The 16910-nt window shown below is 40.3% G+C and overlaps 2 protein-coding genes across 4 annotated transcripts; one reads left to right on the top strand and one right to left on the bottom strand.

Moving 5' to 3' along the window:
- The first annotated feature begins 7093 nt into the window (after nucleotides 1–7093).
- LOC103703158 (U-box domain-containing protein 27-like) lies at nucleotides 7094–8947 on the top strand. Its single transcript, XM_039130716.1, has one exon. The coding sequence runs from the start codon at nucleotides 7385–7387 to the stop codon at nucleotides 8675–8677; it is 1293 nt and encodes a 430-aa protein (XP_038986644.1). The 5' UTR covers nucleotides 7094–7384; the 3' UTR covers nucleotides 8678–8947.
- A 3907-nt stretch (nucleotides 8948–12854) lies between these two features.
- Nucleotides 12855–16752, bottom strand: LOC103703159 (probable serine/threonine-protein kinase WNK6). Of its 3 annotated transcripts, XM_008785909.3 has the most exons (8): nucleotides 16554–16752; nucleotides 16235–16403; nucleotides 16067–16104; nucleotides 15714–15941; nucleotides 15397–15617; nucleotides 14656–14813; nucleotides 14011–14473; nucleotides 12855–13911 (listed from the first exon to the last, which is right to left on the bottom strand). In XM_008785909.3, exons 2-8 carry the CDS (start codon nucleotides 16325–16327, stop codon nucleotides 13097–13099), a joined length of 2016 nt encoding a protein of 671 aa, XP_008784131.2. In that variant the 5' UTR covers nucleotides 16328–16403; nucleotides 16554–16752; the 3' UTR covers nucleotides 12855–13096. The 3 variants fall into 3 exon arrangements, with proteins under 3 accessions (XP_008784131.2, XP_038986643.1, XP_026658816.2); XM_039130715.1 differs by lacking the exons at nucleotides 15397–15617; nucleotides 15714–15941; nucleotides 16554–16752; XM_026803015.2 differs by lacking the exons at nucleotides 16067–16104; nucleotides 16235–16403; nucleotides 16554–16752 and having other exon boundaries at nucleotides 15714–15950.
- Nucleotides 16753–16910: the final 158 nt, after the last annotated feature.

Raw genomic sequence — 16910 nt, 5'->3', positions numbered from 1 at the left:
CCTTTTCATTTTTTTTTTTTTTGACTGAAAGAAAGGTAAAGACCATCCAATTTATTAAATTAGAGGATGACCCATATTTTTTTTGTTCTTCTTAGATTGCTAGTTATAATGATCAATTGAATGTAATCTTTTCGATTGTTTAGCTGGTCCTGGATGGAAGGTTATTATTGTTCCATTTTAAATAAAACAGTAGACCAGCCATTGCAAAAGAATGGTAATATGACATCCGGAAAATGTTACGTAACATAAGAGTCGGAAAGCTAATTTAACAGATAAAAATTTCAAGATAAAGATAATGATGAATGATTTCAAGTTTCAATATATCTTATGCCATAAGTACGACTGCAAAGATAATGAAGACAAACCAATTGTCGTGAATATCAAACATAGAATTTTACAATATATCAGGTAATAATTAATAGTCAGTCTATTTCTCAAGGAAAGCAGTTCGAGCTAACCTCAGTGAAACTACATAAGACAGACCCTAGTGCAAGTTCTGATGGACAACTTGGGATGAAGTACCATCTTCTTTTTTTTTATCATCTATGGTGTCCCTAGTTGCTAATCATATATAGAAGGTATCTGTATCATCTACTACACCTACACCTGAGAGCAATGAATCACTTGAATATAATTTCAATTTGAGCTTCTCTCTTTGTCTAACATAGCAAATTAGGGAGCTGTTAAAGAATATAATTTATACTAGTACAGTCTTTAGCTAACCTAGCATGCCCTAAAATTCCTAGGACCTACTGTCCTATCACATATTTTAAGATGGTGCAACAATAACAAATGAAGAGTAATGAAAACATAAGGCTCCAATGCATGAAGCAGCTATGTTTTAAGATCCATGTTAAAGTCATAAGCGTATGGGCATCCAACAAAATAATTTGTTTCGTTTAAGAGCCATAGCCATGAAGCTAGAATCATCTTCTAACTAATTCATATCTTTGACAGGAAAAGGAAACACAACAAAATATAATGAAATGAAGAGGAGGATGTCACCTTCAAACTAGAACTGTTTGCACTAATACGATGGCAGCTGGATGGCATCAACTCTTTCCCCCTTTTTTTTTAAAAGGTAGTTTAGACGACCGAAACAATCATATGCTGCAAATGAGGCCCATAACAATAACAATTTAAAAATATCTGTTTGAAAAAAGTAACCCTTGAATCCTGGAGGCCACAATTGATATTTTCAGATCATGAGAATTGCTTATCCGGGTAATTTCTTCAGATCTTTCCTCGTCTTTTTGATTGTTATTATGGCTCTGTATTCCAGTGACTGTAAAGATGGAGTTTTTTGTTTTGTTTTGTTTTGTTTTGTGTGTGTGTGTGTGTGTATCGGTGTCTCACACACAACAAGTGTGAGTACAGTCAACAAAATCAGAAAAAAAAAATTGGCCTAAAACAAAAGGAGCGAATAGATGGTTCTCCCATATAAACCCTCCAAAGGATAAGCCATAAAGGAGGCAACCCAGTCTGCAGCAGTGCCTCTCGGTAAACATGAGTGGACCGGAAGAAGCCACACTCTTTCGTGAGTCTGCAGATATCGTGGAGCAGCAGCAACCCGCCAGTACTGCTTCACTGGCCATGAACCTACCCGATCACCATAGCCGAGTTTCTCTCAGGGATGATGCGATCGGCACCTAAAATAAGCAATTGATGCAAGGTAAGGCAAGCAATGAAGTTCCCCAAAAAGGGCCCAGATGGACTGGTTATCCACAACTGGTAGCTTTGGAGCGGGATGCGAATGTGTTGGGCCCAGCAATATAACTTTTTGGGCCAAGAAACTGTGTACTGAGCCTTTCTTGCAACAAAGCCGGCATAGTTGGAATTGGCTGCACTCTCTTGACATTGAGAAGGTAAAGAAAAAAACACCCACGTATTTTGTCCCTCTGGATGTCAAGTTTCACTGAAGCAGACGTACACTAAATGTAAAAGATATTCGAAAGCTCTTGTTTCTCTGCTATTCGTAGAATCTATTTTGTAGAAACTAGCAAATCATAAATTCATCATCTTTTTTGCCGATAATCAGGTATTATGATTATCCTGAAGAACCGACAGACAACTAAACATCTTTAATCGGTCGAGCCTTCGAACTTCAGAGAATAATCACTTGATTATAAGGAAATTGTGAATAAAATCCATAGGAGCATATTGCTCAAGATTTATATTAATATTTGGTCATCTCTAGGAGCAATAGACACTATTATTTGAAGTCATCCGAGAAACTTTATTGCCAACACTGAACCAAAAACAAGTTCTACGCCGTGCTGAGCGTTACCACCTGTGGATGATCGGCTGGTGGTTTCTTCTTCTTCTTCTTCTTCTTTTTCTTCCAAGGTATGTGGACCTAATGGACTTCCAAGGGCTAACAACAATGCCAATTAGTGTGCAGCAGGAGGTTCATCGTTATATGCTCGGCTATCTGCCAATTACTTCATAGGAACTCAATTTCCTATGAAGTATAAATTTTAGGGATGCAACATGGGCTAAAGTATAAATGAAAGAATATTAGGATGTGTTTTAACTGGATTAATTAAGTTAGGCCTCCAGTTCATACTTAATTGGATTCGTAAAATTCCTGAACTGTCCCATCCCAGTTATAATCTTGATGACGTCGATGCCCTTGAACTCCATTTATGCTTCTATAAAGATGAGGTAGACTCTGAAGAAACTAGTAGATTTCGAACAAAGAGAAACTAGTAGATTTCTTTTGCGGAAATGCAGCGCTTTGCCCCTCAAGGTCTCCATGGTTAAACACAAGGAGAAGATCATGCGAAGACCATATTTTTCAAGAAAGCCCGCACTCTACCAAAAAACTGTTGAAATTTAATGCAAGCAAGACCTTCTGTTGCCGGGTACCACAAGAGGTGTTTCTTGGGCAATTCTATCTTTAGTACGAAACGAACACAGCTTAGGCACAACCAATTTTTCTTGTTTTTCCTTCCTTTCTGTGAAAAATTGTCGCACTCCTGAAGGTGGAACCATGAACTCCAATTACGAAATTTTGAGGCTTGGGTGTGATATTTCGGAAGTGGTTCAACTCTTCATATGTCGAGTCTTGATTAATCTATCGAGTGTGCCTTAAGAGGCAAGTCATATCGATGCATGATGTACAAATGCATGTTGTTGCTGCATGCATGCGCATCTCACAATACTCATCAATAGATGTTTGACACTTCAACTGATAAAATGATCATGTTCTATTTGAAAGGACACCACCAAGCTTCTCCTTAGCATTTGTGATCATATCGTTGCTCCTAATGTTTGCATGCGAGTCGACACCTATCCTTGTCATAATTTTGCTCTTTTAACACTGTATGTATCTATATGATACAACAATGTGGACCCTTTAGCGAGATCAACACCCCACCAAATTGTTTACATTCAAAAGAAGCAAAGAAGGGCCGTCTCCCACGGGGCGCTACCACAGCCACCTTATTATTAATATGTTTGCTGGAGTTCGAGTCAACAAACTAGACTTCTATGTTTGTCCATTGACCAACTCTAACATGGTAAGGGCCCATTAGACTCGACGCGAACCACACGGCCCCGGCATCGGCCAGCAAAAGTCGCTCTCCTTCGCAGCCATGCGGGTGGGGTCCTCTTTGTCCAATTTGATCAAATTCCTGCTCGTTTGGAACTTTGACTCGAAGTTTAAAGGTTATCATTTGGCGACTGGGTTGTTTTCTTCGCGGCTTATTACTCGGAAGATTTTTTTCTGGCTAGACTACGGGGTTGTGCCTATGCCTTTGCGCAATATTTTGTTTTTTTGTTTTTGTTGGCTGTTTGCACACTCAACAGGCATGAGCCGCTGATGTACTGAAGGGGAAAAAAAAAAACTACGAGTTAGCAATGCATACAAGGAACTACTTTGAAGTGGAAGGTTGAATTAAGGCAACAACAAAGACGGTATAAGCATAACAACAGCTATTATATCCTAAGATATGATGGCACATCTGCACGATACTGAAGAGTAAGGTTGTTAGTAGATAAAAAAAAAGAAAAAAGAAAAGAAGATTCCAGATTGATAGTCTTGGATAAAGAGGGAGTTTATACATTGACATGGAAATTTATTATTCGGTCTAGACCAATACTGCTGAGGGCTATCCAAATTCAATGCAAGTATAAACTCATCGACTTATTGAGAACATTTTTCCAAAGGAGATCCTCCTACCAATGGTTCATCTTTCAGTCTTCCTGTTTCCAAAGAAATTCATACAAACAAATATGGTCACAAATATGTAGCATTCTCTACTGAACGGGATATCAATGAAAAGGTCCTGGCCTAGTAGACTTACTACCAGACCTCTGGGTGCAAGTCAACACCTGGTCCTTTTTCTTTGACTGACTTTAACATGCGGTCCTTTGACCACTACCATTTTAGTCCTACAAATATACTTATACTCATATTGCATACATTTATAGTAGTTTTTGTACACAGTTATATTTGTATGTGCACAATTATTTGCAACTGTATACATATTGGGATATAACCGTGTGCAACAACTGCAGATCGGAAATTAAAGAAATTTTGAAATTTGGAGAAGGTTTTAAAGTCCTAGTCAACAGGGACTAAAAGTTCTAATCTAGTCGACCAGGATCCAACTGCTACATAATGACCTAAGATATAATGACAAAATTTATCAGGACCGCCACATGCATAGATGTCATAATTTCATTTACAACCTCGAGTGACCTTCTTCAAGTCTTTGGATTTAGCATCTACTTTCCCTAGAACTAGAAAATAGAATCATATTTAAGGTCTGACTAAGGGTTACCATGGGTGCAAGTAACGCAATCAAGGTTCAATATTTTTACTTTTGATGCAAACACCTTGCTTTTTCCTAGTAGCAATTTTGACGGTAAAAAGTCACTATAGTGCTAACAGTGCACGCCCCTCATCAAGTTAGCTAGGGAAGCAAAATAGATGTCACACCTAAACCTATTGAATAAAGAAAAAATCATGTCCAGAAGAGTCCGACCTGCATAAAATTACATACGTTTTCAAGACAATTTTATTATGTTAGGTTCTCACGTAATAAACTAGTAAGGTTCATGCAAATCCCAGACTCGCCTAAACTAAAAATAATAGCATGCATCTTTGACAGGGAGGAAGGCCAACAACTGAATATTATCACCAATCAGTTGCAAGTAAACAAGATATTAACACAGTAGCTTTCAAAAGGAAGATTAGAAAAAAGTGTTAAAACTAGTGGCAGCTAAAGGTATGTAGAATAATGAGCGTCAAGAGATGAAGAATTTTCTAAGCAATCAATAAGTGGGACAGTAGAAATCAAAACCATCATCCGGGCCAGTTGTATAAGTACTAGACGACTTGACTGACCTGTCCTCCGTTGAAAGTGCTCTACTGTTGGTAGTGAAACCTCCTGAATGCTGGTTGAACTATTAACGTTCTATACACAACAAGGAAGGTCCATTGCTTTGGAAATTTAGCATATATAGTTGTACGGTTGACCATATGTCCTGAATGCAGTACTGAACACGTGAAGTGAGAGATTGCATTCAGATTTCTGGCTAATAGACTGAGCTTGAGGCAAACAATTATGTTGTGTGTTTTCTAAACAAACAAACAAAAAAAAAAATTGTTGCATGACCATTCAACAATCAAAATATAAGATGAGATGTAGGTCTGGATTTAATGTTTCTAACGTTTACTCCCTTGATTTTTTTCTTCTTTTAAGGTGTCAATAGCTTGCAAGAGATAAATACGGTGTCGGCTTGAAGAAGAAATATATCAGTTATAACAAGAAAATGCTGCCTTCCATCTGTTCGCATGGTGCGACACCTTAGTGAAAGTGAGAGTTGTGCTGTTGATACAGCAGTAAATTGTGTGGCATGACTCCATATGAGCAATAGAAAGATAGAATCCTAGCTAAAAAGATCTACATTTCTAGCATGTTCCACAGATCAGAAGAGAAAAGTACTTGAATAATCTCAGAATAAAAAGTTACATGGTGATCAAATGCCCTGCAAACTAAGCAAGTTCTATAGCGTGGGATAGATATGGAGCATATGTGGACGATCAAGGTTAAGTTTAGACTACCAACAAGTTTATCCATGTTGTCTTTCATGTGAGAAGATACGAAATATATCAGGAAGAATATTAGAAGAGCATGGGTCTCCACAGATTCTTCTCTCCTTGTGCATCCTTGTGGAAAGACGTAATGAGTGAAAGAGCAGCAACAAGAAGCAAGATAGGAAAAAATTACCGAAAGAAATAAGGAGGAGTGGAAGGGCAGCAACCACGAACCAGTAGGCACAAGTAACGTGCAACTCTCTTCAACAAAGATTTGGATGGGAGCCGATCGACATGGTGGGCTCCCACGCACATCCTATTCAATGCTTTCCACGGTCTTCCCCCCACGACTTCACTTATTCTTGCGTTGAAGGACGAACACGGAATGACGGGAAAGACCGGCAAACCTCGCCTCCCTCCACCTTCTCCTCTTCCCCTACAATGATAGCCCACAGGCCCCACACTAATGTAAATATTGGCTGCACTCATAAGAATATAACACAATAATAACTTAGGCCCATCTCTCCCCCATTAGTAATAACAATTAATATTTTTTTTCATGAATACTGAATATTTTTTCAAAATTAATATTTGCATATATATCTCCGTAAAATATTTATTTTACTATTCTAATTTTTTTATCTTTATTTTTGCATATATATATATATATATCCACACCATCTAATGCTGTTAAAAAAAAATAACAGTTTTAAATTAAAATGACTAAAATATTCTTAATGAGCAGATGTACAAAAAGCAATATGAAGAACAAAAAAGTAATTTCAAAATTCTACTTTATATTTAATTAAAATAATTATGGGTTTTATTAATGATGTTAGAAGAACTGTTATATTAGAAGGATTTGTGCAAAAACAGTATTTTATGAGGATACAAAAATAAAAATAAATTTGAAGAGGATATTATGCAAATTTAAATTTTTTTAAAAAATATTCATACCAAAAAAACCTTAATTAATAATAGTTAATAATAATAAAAATAATTATTGTTAATAATTATTATTGATACAGAAAAGAATACCCCGCACGAAATGAGTTTAGTTGATTGCCACCCATCATCAAACTTTGACTTTGACCATTGACCGGGGAGACACTAACCTTTATACCACGTCGAGTTGGAGTATGCTTATTAGAATAAGTAATGAGATTATGAGACCCAACGTCGTCCTCCCCATCTTCTCCTTCGACCACTCCCTCCCCTTCAAAATCTCCTCCTCCATTGTTTCAACACAACTTCTATATTCATAGAAGCAGAAGATATAGAAACAGCAAAATAGAGATAGAGTGAGGGTTAGAACAAGGAAGGGAGAAGAGAAGGGAGATGGGAAGGAAGGGAGAGAGGTTTGTGAAGATACCGAGCTATTTCCGGTGTCCGATATCGCTGGAAGTGATGAAGTCGCCGGTGAGCCTGTGCACCGGCGTCACCTACGACCGCATCTCCATCCAGCGGTGGCTGGACTCCGGCAACACCACGTGTCCGGCCACCCGGCAGAACCTCCCCTCCACCGACCTCGTCCCAAACCTCACCCTCCAGCGCCTCATCCACCTCTGGTCCTCCCCGCCCTCGTCATCCTCCGCCGCCGCCGCCGTCCCCCACCTCAACCGCGGCGACGACATCCTCCGCGAGCTCCGCTCTTCCGCTGCGGATCCCCTCCCGGCACTCCGCAAGCTCGTCGAATTCTTCTCCGACGACGAGAACGACGAATTTGAGAAGAATAATCTCGTCAATGCCGGTGGTTGCGCCGCCGTTCTGGTCTCCGTTCTTGCGAGGAAGAACGACGACGAGGAGGCCGGATTGGAGACGTCGGAGGCGGCGATTAGGGTTCTTGCTCTGATCTTAACCTCCGATTTTATCGAAGAGGCCAACACGAAGATCGCGATCTCCGCCCTCGTTTCAGATCTCAACGCATTGGTTTCCACTTTGGTCTCCGTACTGAAAAAGGGCAGCAGTCTCGAATCGCGGATCGACGCGGCCACGGTTCTTGAATCGGTACTGGGGTTGCCGGAGGCGGCGAAGGCGAAGTTGGTGATCGCCGAGAAGGAGGAGGTCATCGCGGAGCTGATCCGCTTGATCGGGCCGTCGGATGATAAAGGGACGATGGATCGGAGGGCGGTGCAGGCAGGGCTGGGGTGCCTGGCCGGGATCGCCGAGGTAAGGCGTGCGAGGGTGCGGATAGCGCGGCTGGGGGTGGTGCCGGCGGTGACGAGGGTGCTGGCGGCGAAGGCGGAAGTGCTGCCGGCGGCGGCGGCGGAGAGGGCGATGAGGGTGATGGAGGCGGCGGCGGGGTGCGCGGAGGGGCGGGCGGCGATCTGCGAGGCGGCCGAAGAGAGCGTGGGGGCGGTGACGGGGCGGATGATGAAGGCCGGAAGGGAGGGGGCGGAGGCAGCGGTAGCGGTGCTGTGGACCGTCTGCCACCTCTTCCGGGACCGCCGGGCGGTTGAGGCGGCGGCAGCGGCGAACGGCGGGCTGACGAAGTTATTGCTGTTGATGCAGAGCGGGTGCTCGCCGGCGGCAAGGCAGATGACGGCTGATTTGCTCAAGATATTCAGAGTGAATTCTAAGAGCTGTCTTCCTGGTTATGATACAAAGACTATCCACATCATGCCCTTCTAAAAACCGATCGAGAGAGATCCTTTTTTTATTTTTTGCTCCCATTAAAAAAAGTGGATTTTTCTAAATGGATAAAGGGTGTTTTTAATTTTGCTTGATCAAAAGAAAGAGGGAAAAAAATTGAAGAATCTTCTAATCCAATTTTACGGACAAATTTGCAAGAGTCTGAATCCTCTTTTTCTTTTCACAAGTTTCCTTTTTTTTTTCCCGATTATGGGGAGAAATTTTGTTGTTTTTTCTCTATGAATGATGAGAGAGGAACCAGTTATCATAGATCGTGACATTGATTTCTTGTATTCAATATTTTGACAGGCTTACAAATCATGGAACTACTATATATTTACATAGTAATCACATGGTTATCAACCAAAGAACACGAATATTCACCCTTTGATGCTAAGAGTATAGGAGTACTTATAGGTTTAAGTGGTTAATTCCTAGTGTATCTCATTCTCATGGCTTGTACTTGTTTTCTGGTTTCGTGAGGGAACATTAACAAGCTTTTGATGAAAACATGAGCTAAACTTGCGTGAGTGTCATCGGTTAACATCCAGAAAATCTCTTTGATCTTTTTTGGTTCAACACCTCAAACGGACAATTAGACATGCAAGAGTGTGTTGTTGATTCAAATTCAGATGATCACATTTCCATCCTTATCGTACATACATATATATATATATATATATATATATATATATATATATATATAGAATAAGCAACATAACCTCTGCTTTTTATTTTTATTTTTATTTTTCTTTCTTTCGTCGACAACATAGATATCTTGATAAATTATGTTGGCTAACATAAAGAAGAATGCAGCCCTAGCCATCCATCAAAAAAAAGATTGGTGGCTAATCCTTTAACAAAATCTAACCATCTAATTCTAATCTAGTCCAAACTCTCCATCCCCCAATTTCTCATCCTCATTGTATCATATACTCTTTTGCAGAAAATATTGGACATCTCGATCTTGGATCAAACCAGTCTCCTTCACTTCGGCATGAATTGAGGTAAACAACCTCGGCGACGGCCGAATAGCCAATCGGCACGTGCCGACAGAGACTAACAGTTTTGGCAACCAGTAGTTATGACAGCACTGCTGTCGACACACGATCAGCACCGTATGTTGCCCCTCCAGAATGATTCCTACGCTGTAAATGTAGGATTAGCTATTAACACATGTCACATAACATCAGATGACAACAAAGCAGATTATCCTATATAAAAAGATAGTCCAAGGATCCTCAAGTATGCAATCTCTTCTATTCAGAGAACTCGACTTTGTTACAATTTTTTTTTCCATGTTATTGCCTCATTATTCTAATTTAAGCATCGGAGGGTCCTCCATGCTCGCAGACTTCTTGTAGGCTATTTTCAAAGAAGATCACCTCGCCGTGCACCTTGGCCAATCAGTTCAGCTCAGATCATATCGACCTCAGAGTTATCTGACATGTGTTCTGACCTCTATCCCAAGTTCTGGGGCAACAATTCCTATGAAGCAGCGACTGGCCCTTCCCTCAGCCAGCTCCCCTTTCCTCTCCTCTCTCCCTTCCACCTCAGCCACGCAACGTCTCCTCCTTACAAATAAGGACCTAATAATGAATCTGTATATGGCCTATTCTCCACATACGACTCGAGCCGGAAACAATTCAGAGGAGACTTTGAGTAGAGACCAAAAAAGATGACATTGATGATGTAGCCGAACAAGATCCCAACATGGGCACGCTTCCATTTTTCGCTCGCCATTATGAATCTGCTCTTGAAAACTCGAATCAAATCATATCTCTCACAGACTTGAGAGCCAATCACAGTTTCCGAAAAAGGAAAGAGATCATATCTGGCAGACTTTCCTTTATGTCTCTCCCCCAATCTTTCCTTCTTCATATAAATCTGGCGTCCAACTTCTTTCTTCGCTTGGTCTATCTACCGACCATGGCTAGAGAAAAGAACAAAGGATTGGATGAGGCCCCAAGAGGTACTCAAATAAGGTAAATGCAGCTGCTACTCAAATACATCTTCAGAAAGATACCAGCTAAAGGAGCAGAGAGAAAAACCCAACAGGAGAATACTTAGTTTAAAAAAAAAGGGAAGGAAAAATGAAACAGTCATGAGATCACTATAAGAGGAAAGGGAGGTGTAAGAGAATGAGCACAGGCATTGAAGACCAAGGCTTACTTCAAGAGCTCGAGGAAGACACAGAACTCACTGGTCACAAGTTAGAAGAAGATTCAGGGAGATATTTCATGATGACATTCTAGACCATGGCAGTGCTTCCACTTACTTGAGCTCCTTTTTAGTGTCCTCAACATACACCAAAAAGCAGGCTAACAATGTTTTTTAGTTTGTGCTATCAAACTAGCCTATAGTATGAGGTAGAAAATATTGGATGCCAAACTTCTCATATTTCAGTTTGCAATCTCAGACCTACTATGGTGGTAATGTGGTAAGACTCCGAAAGATCAACTGAGAAACAAGTACATCAAAAGGAACTCAAGAGTGGCAGAACTTGAGAATAAAATCAAAGAAAACCAGTTGACATGCTATGGTAGATGTAGTGAAGAAGATCTGAGGAAGTGCCAACCAGGAGACGTCCATAAATTTAGCTTGAATGATCTAGAAAGAGGAGGAAAACACCCATACTGACATGAACAACAGTGCGAAAAATAATTAAAGCTTGAAGCAACAATGGAGGTTACCTTAAAATGAAAAACTAATAGGATGATTCATCAAGTTGGCTCCAATTTCATTGAGGACAAGGCTCGACAGTCATTGTATGATTATGGCAATTTGATGCCTACTATTGTTACATCCTTAACACCAAGAAAATCATGTTCAACTGAGTGCACCTTGCACCCTAAGCAAGGAAAGAGAGTTGCAACACTAGCTATTTCACTACAATAAGCCCCCCGGAAATGCCCTGGTGAATTTTGTCTGTAATGGTGAAACAATGAAAGAAACAATCAAGCACACAATAACAATTCTAAGTGGGAACCATGGATTTCTGGAGGGAAGAGGACAATGCACTATTTCCTCATGCCATCACCACCACAGCACCACTCAGTCACAAGCAATCAGGCTGGCAGCAGCGATGACATGGGGCACTAGTGGACGAGTGAATAGCAGTTGCCAGCTTACCTCTTGTCCATAAAGTGGAATCATCCCCATAACTAATTCTTACCAAGAAGAACATTGATAAAACATCACATATGAAAAAACATTCAAGTCGTAAACAAGGTTGCATAAATAAGATTGGTTTTAAACAGACAAAACAAGAACAATTGAGCTACGGGTTAATAATCACAAACATTTCCAAAATGAAAGTAAAGTCACAAACATTTCCAAAATGAAAGTATAGTCACAAACATTTCCAAAATGAAAGTAACGTATTAATGGGCATATCTACATGATACAATATCTACCACATCAACATGGTGCATCAACTTAGTATTATTCAGATTAATGTCCAATCAAACACTTCGCACTTCTATTTCATGCAACATTCGAGTGCATGAGGAAATATAAACGAAAGTAGATAAAAATATTCCACAAGACACAATATCCCGAATCTGTTTAAGTTCACTTATGTTTACTATAAATACCCCTCAGGGTCCCAAATTTTGAACATTACTACACATACTCCATAAATTGAGCTAGTTCTTAATTAAAGGTGATCATGGGCCGGGCTCGGCCTAAATTCTATTCATTTTTAATCGGGCTTCAGGCCAGGCCTATGTAATATTTGATATTTTCTGTGTCCAAGCCCAGCCCATGATCAGCTATGTTCTTAATATAGGGTTTAACCACCCACATGTGATGATCAAACAAGTACAGGAGGGTGATTCCACTTCAAAGGGTATACAAAATATCAAAATGATACAGTTTGAGATAGCCTTTAGAATCATAATTAGCAGGCAAGAACACATACTGTGATGTCTATGATGGGCACAAAAATCTGAAGTTCTTGTAGAACATACTACAATGTATGGATGAAACTCTAGTGCAATGACCTGATACTCCAAAATAACAATCAATGCAGCAACTACATCTTGCTCATTCCACTCTCAAGGAAGTCCATTCCAGTGTTTGGAGCTGACTATCCAATATGCTAGCCTTTTCTAGCATTATAAGCAAATAAGCAATACAAATGCAGAGTTTCAGCAGATTAAAACTAAATTCTAGATTTCTGCAACTGAAGCAAGAACTTATAATATTGACAATCGACTAAGAATATATCGAGCAAATTAACAAACAACCACAGTAGCTCAAAAGAAAAAAGACACAGATCAGCACTAATAAATACACTTCAGCTATATGCTCTTAAAACTCTTATCTTCATACGATAGACAGAGGAATTTACTAGGAGTCCTGCTCGGAAAGCATTCTCTCATGAAAAGATTAAGAAGACAAATAGCAGAGGAAAGATCAATGAAGCAACAATTGCTTCCTCTGAGATGCTCTTTTCTTTGCCACTGCAATCGCTTGTTCTCTTTTCTGAGATATGTCCTTTATTGCCTGCTGATACTGCAATTCGATAAGTTCCAACTGGAGTCTCAGCTCCTCATCATTTTCATGTTGCTCAGCCAAAACCAATGAAGAACCATTTCTTGGAAAGCCAGAAAAGGTTGATGTGACAACATCATTGAGACCCATATCTTTCTGATCAACGTTCGTGCCATTTTCAACTCTTGAGAGTGCCCCTTTAACCTCTCCCTCCATATTTAACCAATTATAATCCACAAGGCTCCATGCAGAGGACCTACAGGAACCTGAGGACTTCTCACCATTTCCTTCAGAATCCTGATCAGCTGACACAAACACCACATCCCCAAAATCACCATTCCCCCTAACATGATCAAGTCTCTGATGGACCACAGCACCATGCACTGGCTGATCAGAGCCTTCTGTGGATCTGAAATCAACAAATGAAGGGGAGACGAAAACATTGGCTGCTTCAGAGATACTCTGAGAAGATTCATCAGAGCTTTTTCCACACTCAACCAACTGCAGATCCTTGAGCTGATATACAAAAGTTCGGGTTCCATCTAGAGTTACCAGCTGACTGATGGCAATGCATGGTTTCCACACAGGTATCAAGTTGATAATTAATGAATCAATTAACCCTGCTATGACCTTTACATCCTTCTGTGTCAGTTCAAGTTGCTCAACCATTTCACCAGCAACTGAAAGAGAAGTATCACTGTCCAGGTAAAACAGGAAATCAACATTCTTAGCACTACCTGCTTGCAGAAAAAAAGGAATGCATTGATGAATTAGCATCCGCATGTTTAAAAACCACTATGATGAGACCAGAATAGCTGCAGAAGTATAGGAATTACCTTCCCGATTAGCAATCCGTAAATTCAATGATACAGAATTTGTCTCCTTCCTCTCCCCTTTCAATCTAAAGTCACCATCTTTTCTTTTCTTTCGGACCTCCAAAATTAACAAGTGCGAACCTTTACCATCGGAATTTTCAATTACAGTGACAAGTGCAGGCTCATTGTCATTGTTGTCGTCATCACCATCTATATGAAACTGCATTTGTTGTATGCTACTCTTTGGCTCTTTTGAATGAACACAATGGTCTTCAGAGGCACTTAATCTGGTTTTGATTTTGACAATATCTGGCAAATGCAAAGAATGGCTTCCTTGATTTCCATTTGACCCATCCAAGAGAAGAAAAGGGTCCTTTAAAAGGTCCCATGCTGGTAATCGCTGAGAAGCTGGAACAAGGCACTTCTCTATAAAAGCTTTGACTTCTGGATCTTGTACCTTCGAAAGAGCACCAGGCTTTATTCCCTATAGAAATCGTTCAGAAAAAACAAATGTCAAGTTCATTGCAAACAAACAATCAAAATCTTATTCTGCAGATGACAATAATCATCATTTATGAAACAAGTAATCACATTTTAATTTTTTTTTTCTTGAATAACACTCATCTAAAGATAACTAGCATTTAAAGTCTTGCAGATGACACCTACAGATGAAACTTTTTTGTATATTTGAGCAGAATTAGAACATTCACTGTATGGGTACTCAAGGGTAACCATTTCCAGCATGCACATCCCAAAGGAGTATATATCTACCAACTCGTTATAATCCTCATCATAGAGTTCTGGTGCCATAAACTCAGGAGTCCCTGCAGTTAAAACAAAATATCATTAAAACCAAATTTAAAACCAAACTTGACTAGTATCCTTCAAATAAGTATTGACGGACCCTCAGATACACTAGAATGAGAACTAAAAGCACATCATAACACCCATATTCCAATTGCATCCAGTAATAGCAAAGAAATAATTTGGTAAGTCAGCAATCTCATTTTTTTTTAAAAAAAAATAAAAGCCAAAAAAATGATGCTGAACTTTTCTGTTGTTCCTCTCTTAATTAACTTATTTAGCCCATAAAGGAGTGCTAGGGAAGTGCAATATCTTTTGATTGCATTTTTTTAACTATCATATCCTTAGTTTCCTTCATTTAAATAAAAAATGTTGGCCAAATTGAAGAACATGACTATGAAAAGCAAAAAAAGGGCTGCCCAGTTCTCTCCGTTGCAGGGTCTGGAAAGGATCAGGTGTATGGAGCCTTATCTCTCGTATAAGGAGAGGCTATTTTCATATTTTCAGCCCATGACCCTCAAGTCACAATAGAGCAACCTTAGCATTGCACCAAGGCTGACCCTCTAACATGACTATTGCAAGAAAGAAAGCAAAACTTCGTACCAATTACACTCTGTGCATTGGATTGCTGCATGACAGTCGCCAACCCAAGATCCCCAATCTTCACCTCTCCATGGTTTCCATTAATGAAAATGTTATCACACTTCAAATCCCTATGTATGATGGGTGGGTTCTGACTATGGAGATAGTTCAATCCCATCAGAATCTGCCTCGCCCATCCCTTCACTGCTTTCATGTCCACCTTCTTGTGTTTTTTACGGTACCTATTTTACAGAAACCATGTCACCAACCCTAATAAATGATAAATGAAACCCATCATCAAAAAGCCAAAACAAGAAGATTGGAGAATTCGACCATACTGTCTCAAGCTGCCAGACATGAACAATTCCGTGATGATATTCATAGTCTTCATTTTATCATCAACCCATGAAGTATAAAATTTCATAATGTTCTCATGTTTCAGAGATTTCAAAAGATGCACTTCCGAGTACAATCTCTCCAAGCTTTCCGGAGAGTGCAGCAAGTCATCAATCCTAACCTGGTTCCAAGCTACCTCAATTCCATTGACTTCATCAAATCCCTTGTAGCTGTTATTACAGTACCATCAAAGATTATCAAGCATGAATCATTGCAAGAATTGATGTAAAACATCGAGCATAAATATAAACCCAATTATAACTTATTTACAAAACGGTAGATTGAAGAAACTTACACAGTCTTGAATGCGCCTTTTCCTAATATCTCCTTAAACTGTCAAGAAAATCAATAATTTTCACCAAAAAACAAAAAAAATCAAAGCTTTACTCAAGGAGAATACCAAAGTATCAAATAAACTAGTACGGAGAAAACAAAAAGGAATTCAGAGACAGAGAGTATTTACACAAGCATAGCGCCGGGTGGGATCAACATCGATAACGTCAGGATCCGGCGGATCCGGCTGCTCGTCGGCCCCGTCGGCCAGGACCTGGCTCATCGTCTCGGCGAAGAACCACCAATGCGAACTCTCAGAAGCGACAACAAAGCCGAAGACCGTAAAACGGGAGACAGTTCTACACGAGCAACAAAAACCCCCCCGGATTAGGCAAGGAACGAAAACTCTTAACCCAATCCCCACCGGATTCCAAACCAAAAAAACCGCGGATTCGAATCCAGAAGCCTAAAAAGGAAAGAAAGAAGGAATCGGTGAAGAGTAACCGAACCGTATCAGGCGCGCGCGAGAGAGATTCGATCGAAAGCCCCAGCGAGGGGGCCGGGGGCGAACCCTAATCGGAGCGGGGTGGGGGAGCGAGCGAGGGAGGAAGAGCCCTGGAAACCCCTCGCGCGACCCAACAAACTCTCGACCAAGGATCGCGGGACGGGCGCTTCTTTCGCTCCGCGGCTTTTACAGAGAGTTCCGTTGGAGAGGGGGATAACCGGCGTTCATTTATACGTTATCTCAGTACTGCGCACGCGTACGCGGACTCAACGCCGGTGACGTGACGCGAACGGAAGGAGCGCGAATTGCGTTTGAAGGGGAAATACAAATCCTAGCCTGCCATTTGGTGCAAGAGATTTGA

This window comes from Phoenix dactylifera, chromosome 10, assembly GCF_009389715.1.
Source record: "Phoenix dactylifera cultivar Barhee BC4 chromosome 10, palm_55x_up_171113_PBpolish2nd_filt_p, whole genome shotgun sequence".
NCBI lineage: Eukaryota > Viridiplantae > Streptophyta > Magnoliopsida > Arecales > Arecaceae > Phoenix > Phoenix dactylifera.
The sequence above is the reverse complement of the archived record's forward strand: the minus strand, read 5'-3'. Positions and strand labels throughout refer to the sequence as shown.

Coding starts and splice junctions, on each gene's coding strand:
- LOC103703159 (XM_008785909.3), bottom strand. CDS start 16,327: ATGAGCCAGGTCCTGGCCGACGGGGCCGACGAGCAGCCGGATCCGCCG. Junction 16,105..16,234: donor CCACCCGGCGCTATGCTTGT/GTAAATACTCTC, acceptor TTTTCTTGACAG/TTTAAGGAGATATTAGGAAA. Junction 15,618..15,713: donor ATGTCTGGCAGCTTGAGACA/GTATGGTCGAAT, acceptor TCTGTAAAATAG/GTACCGTAAAAAACACAAGA.
- LOC103703158 (XM_039130716.1), top strand. CDS start 7,385: ATGGGAAGGAAGGGAGAGAGGTTTGTGAAGATACCGAGCTATTTCCGG.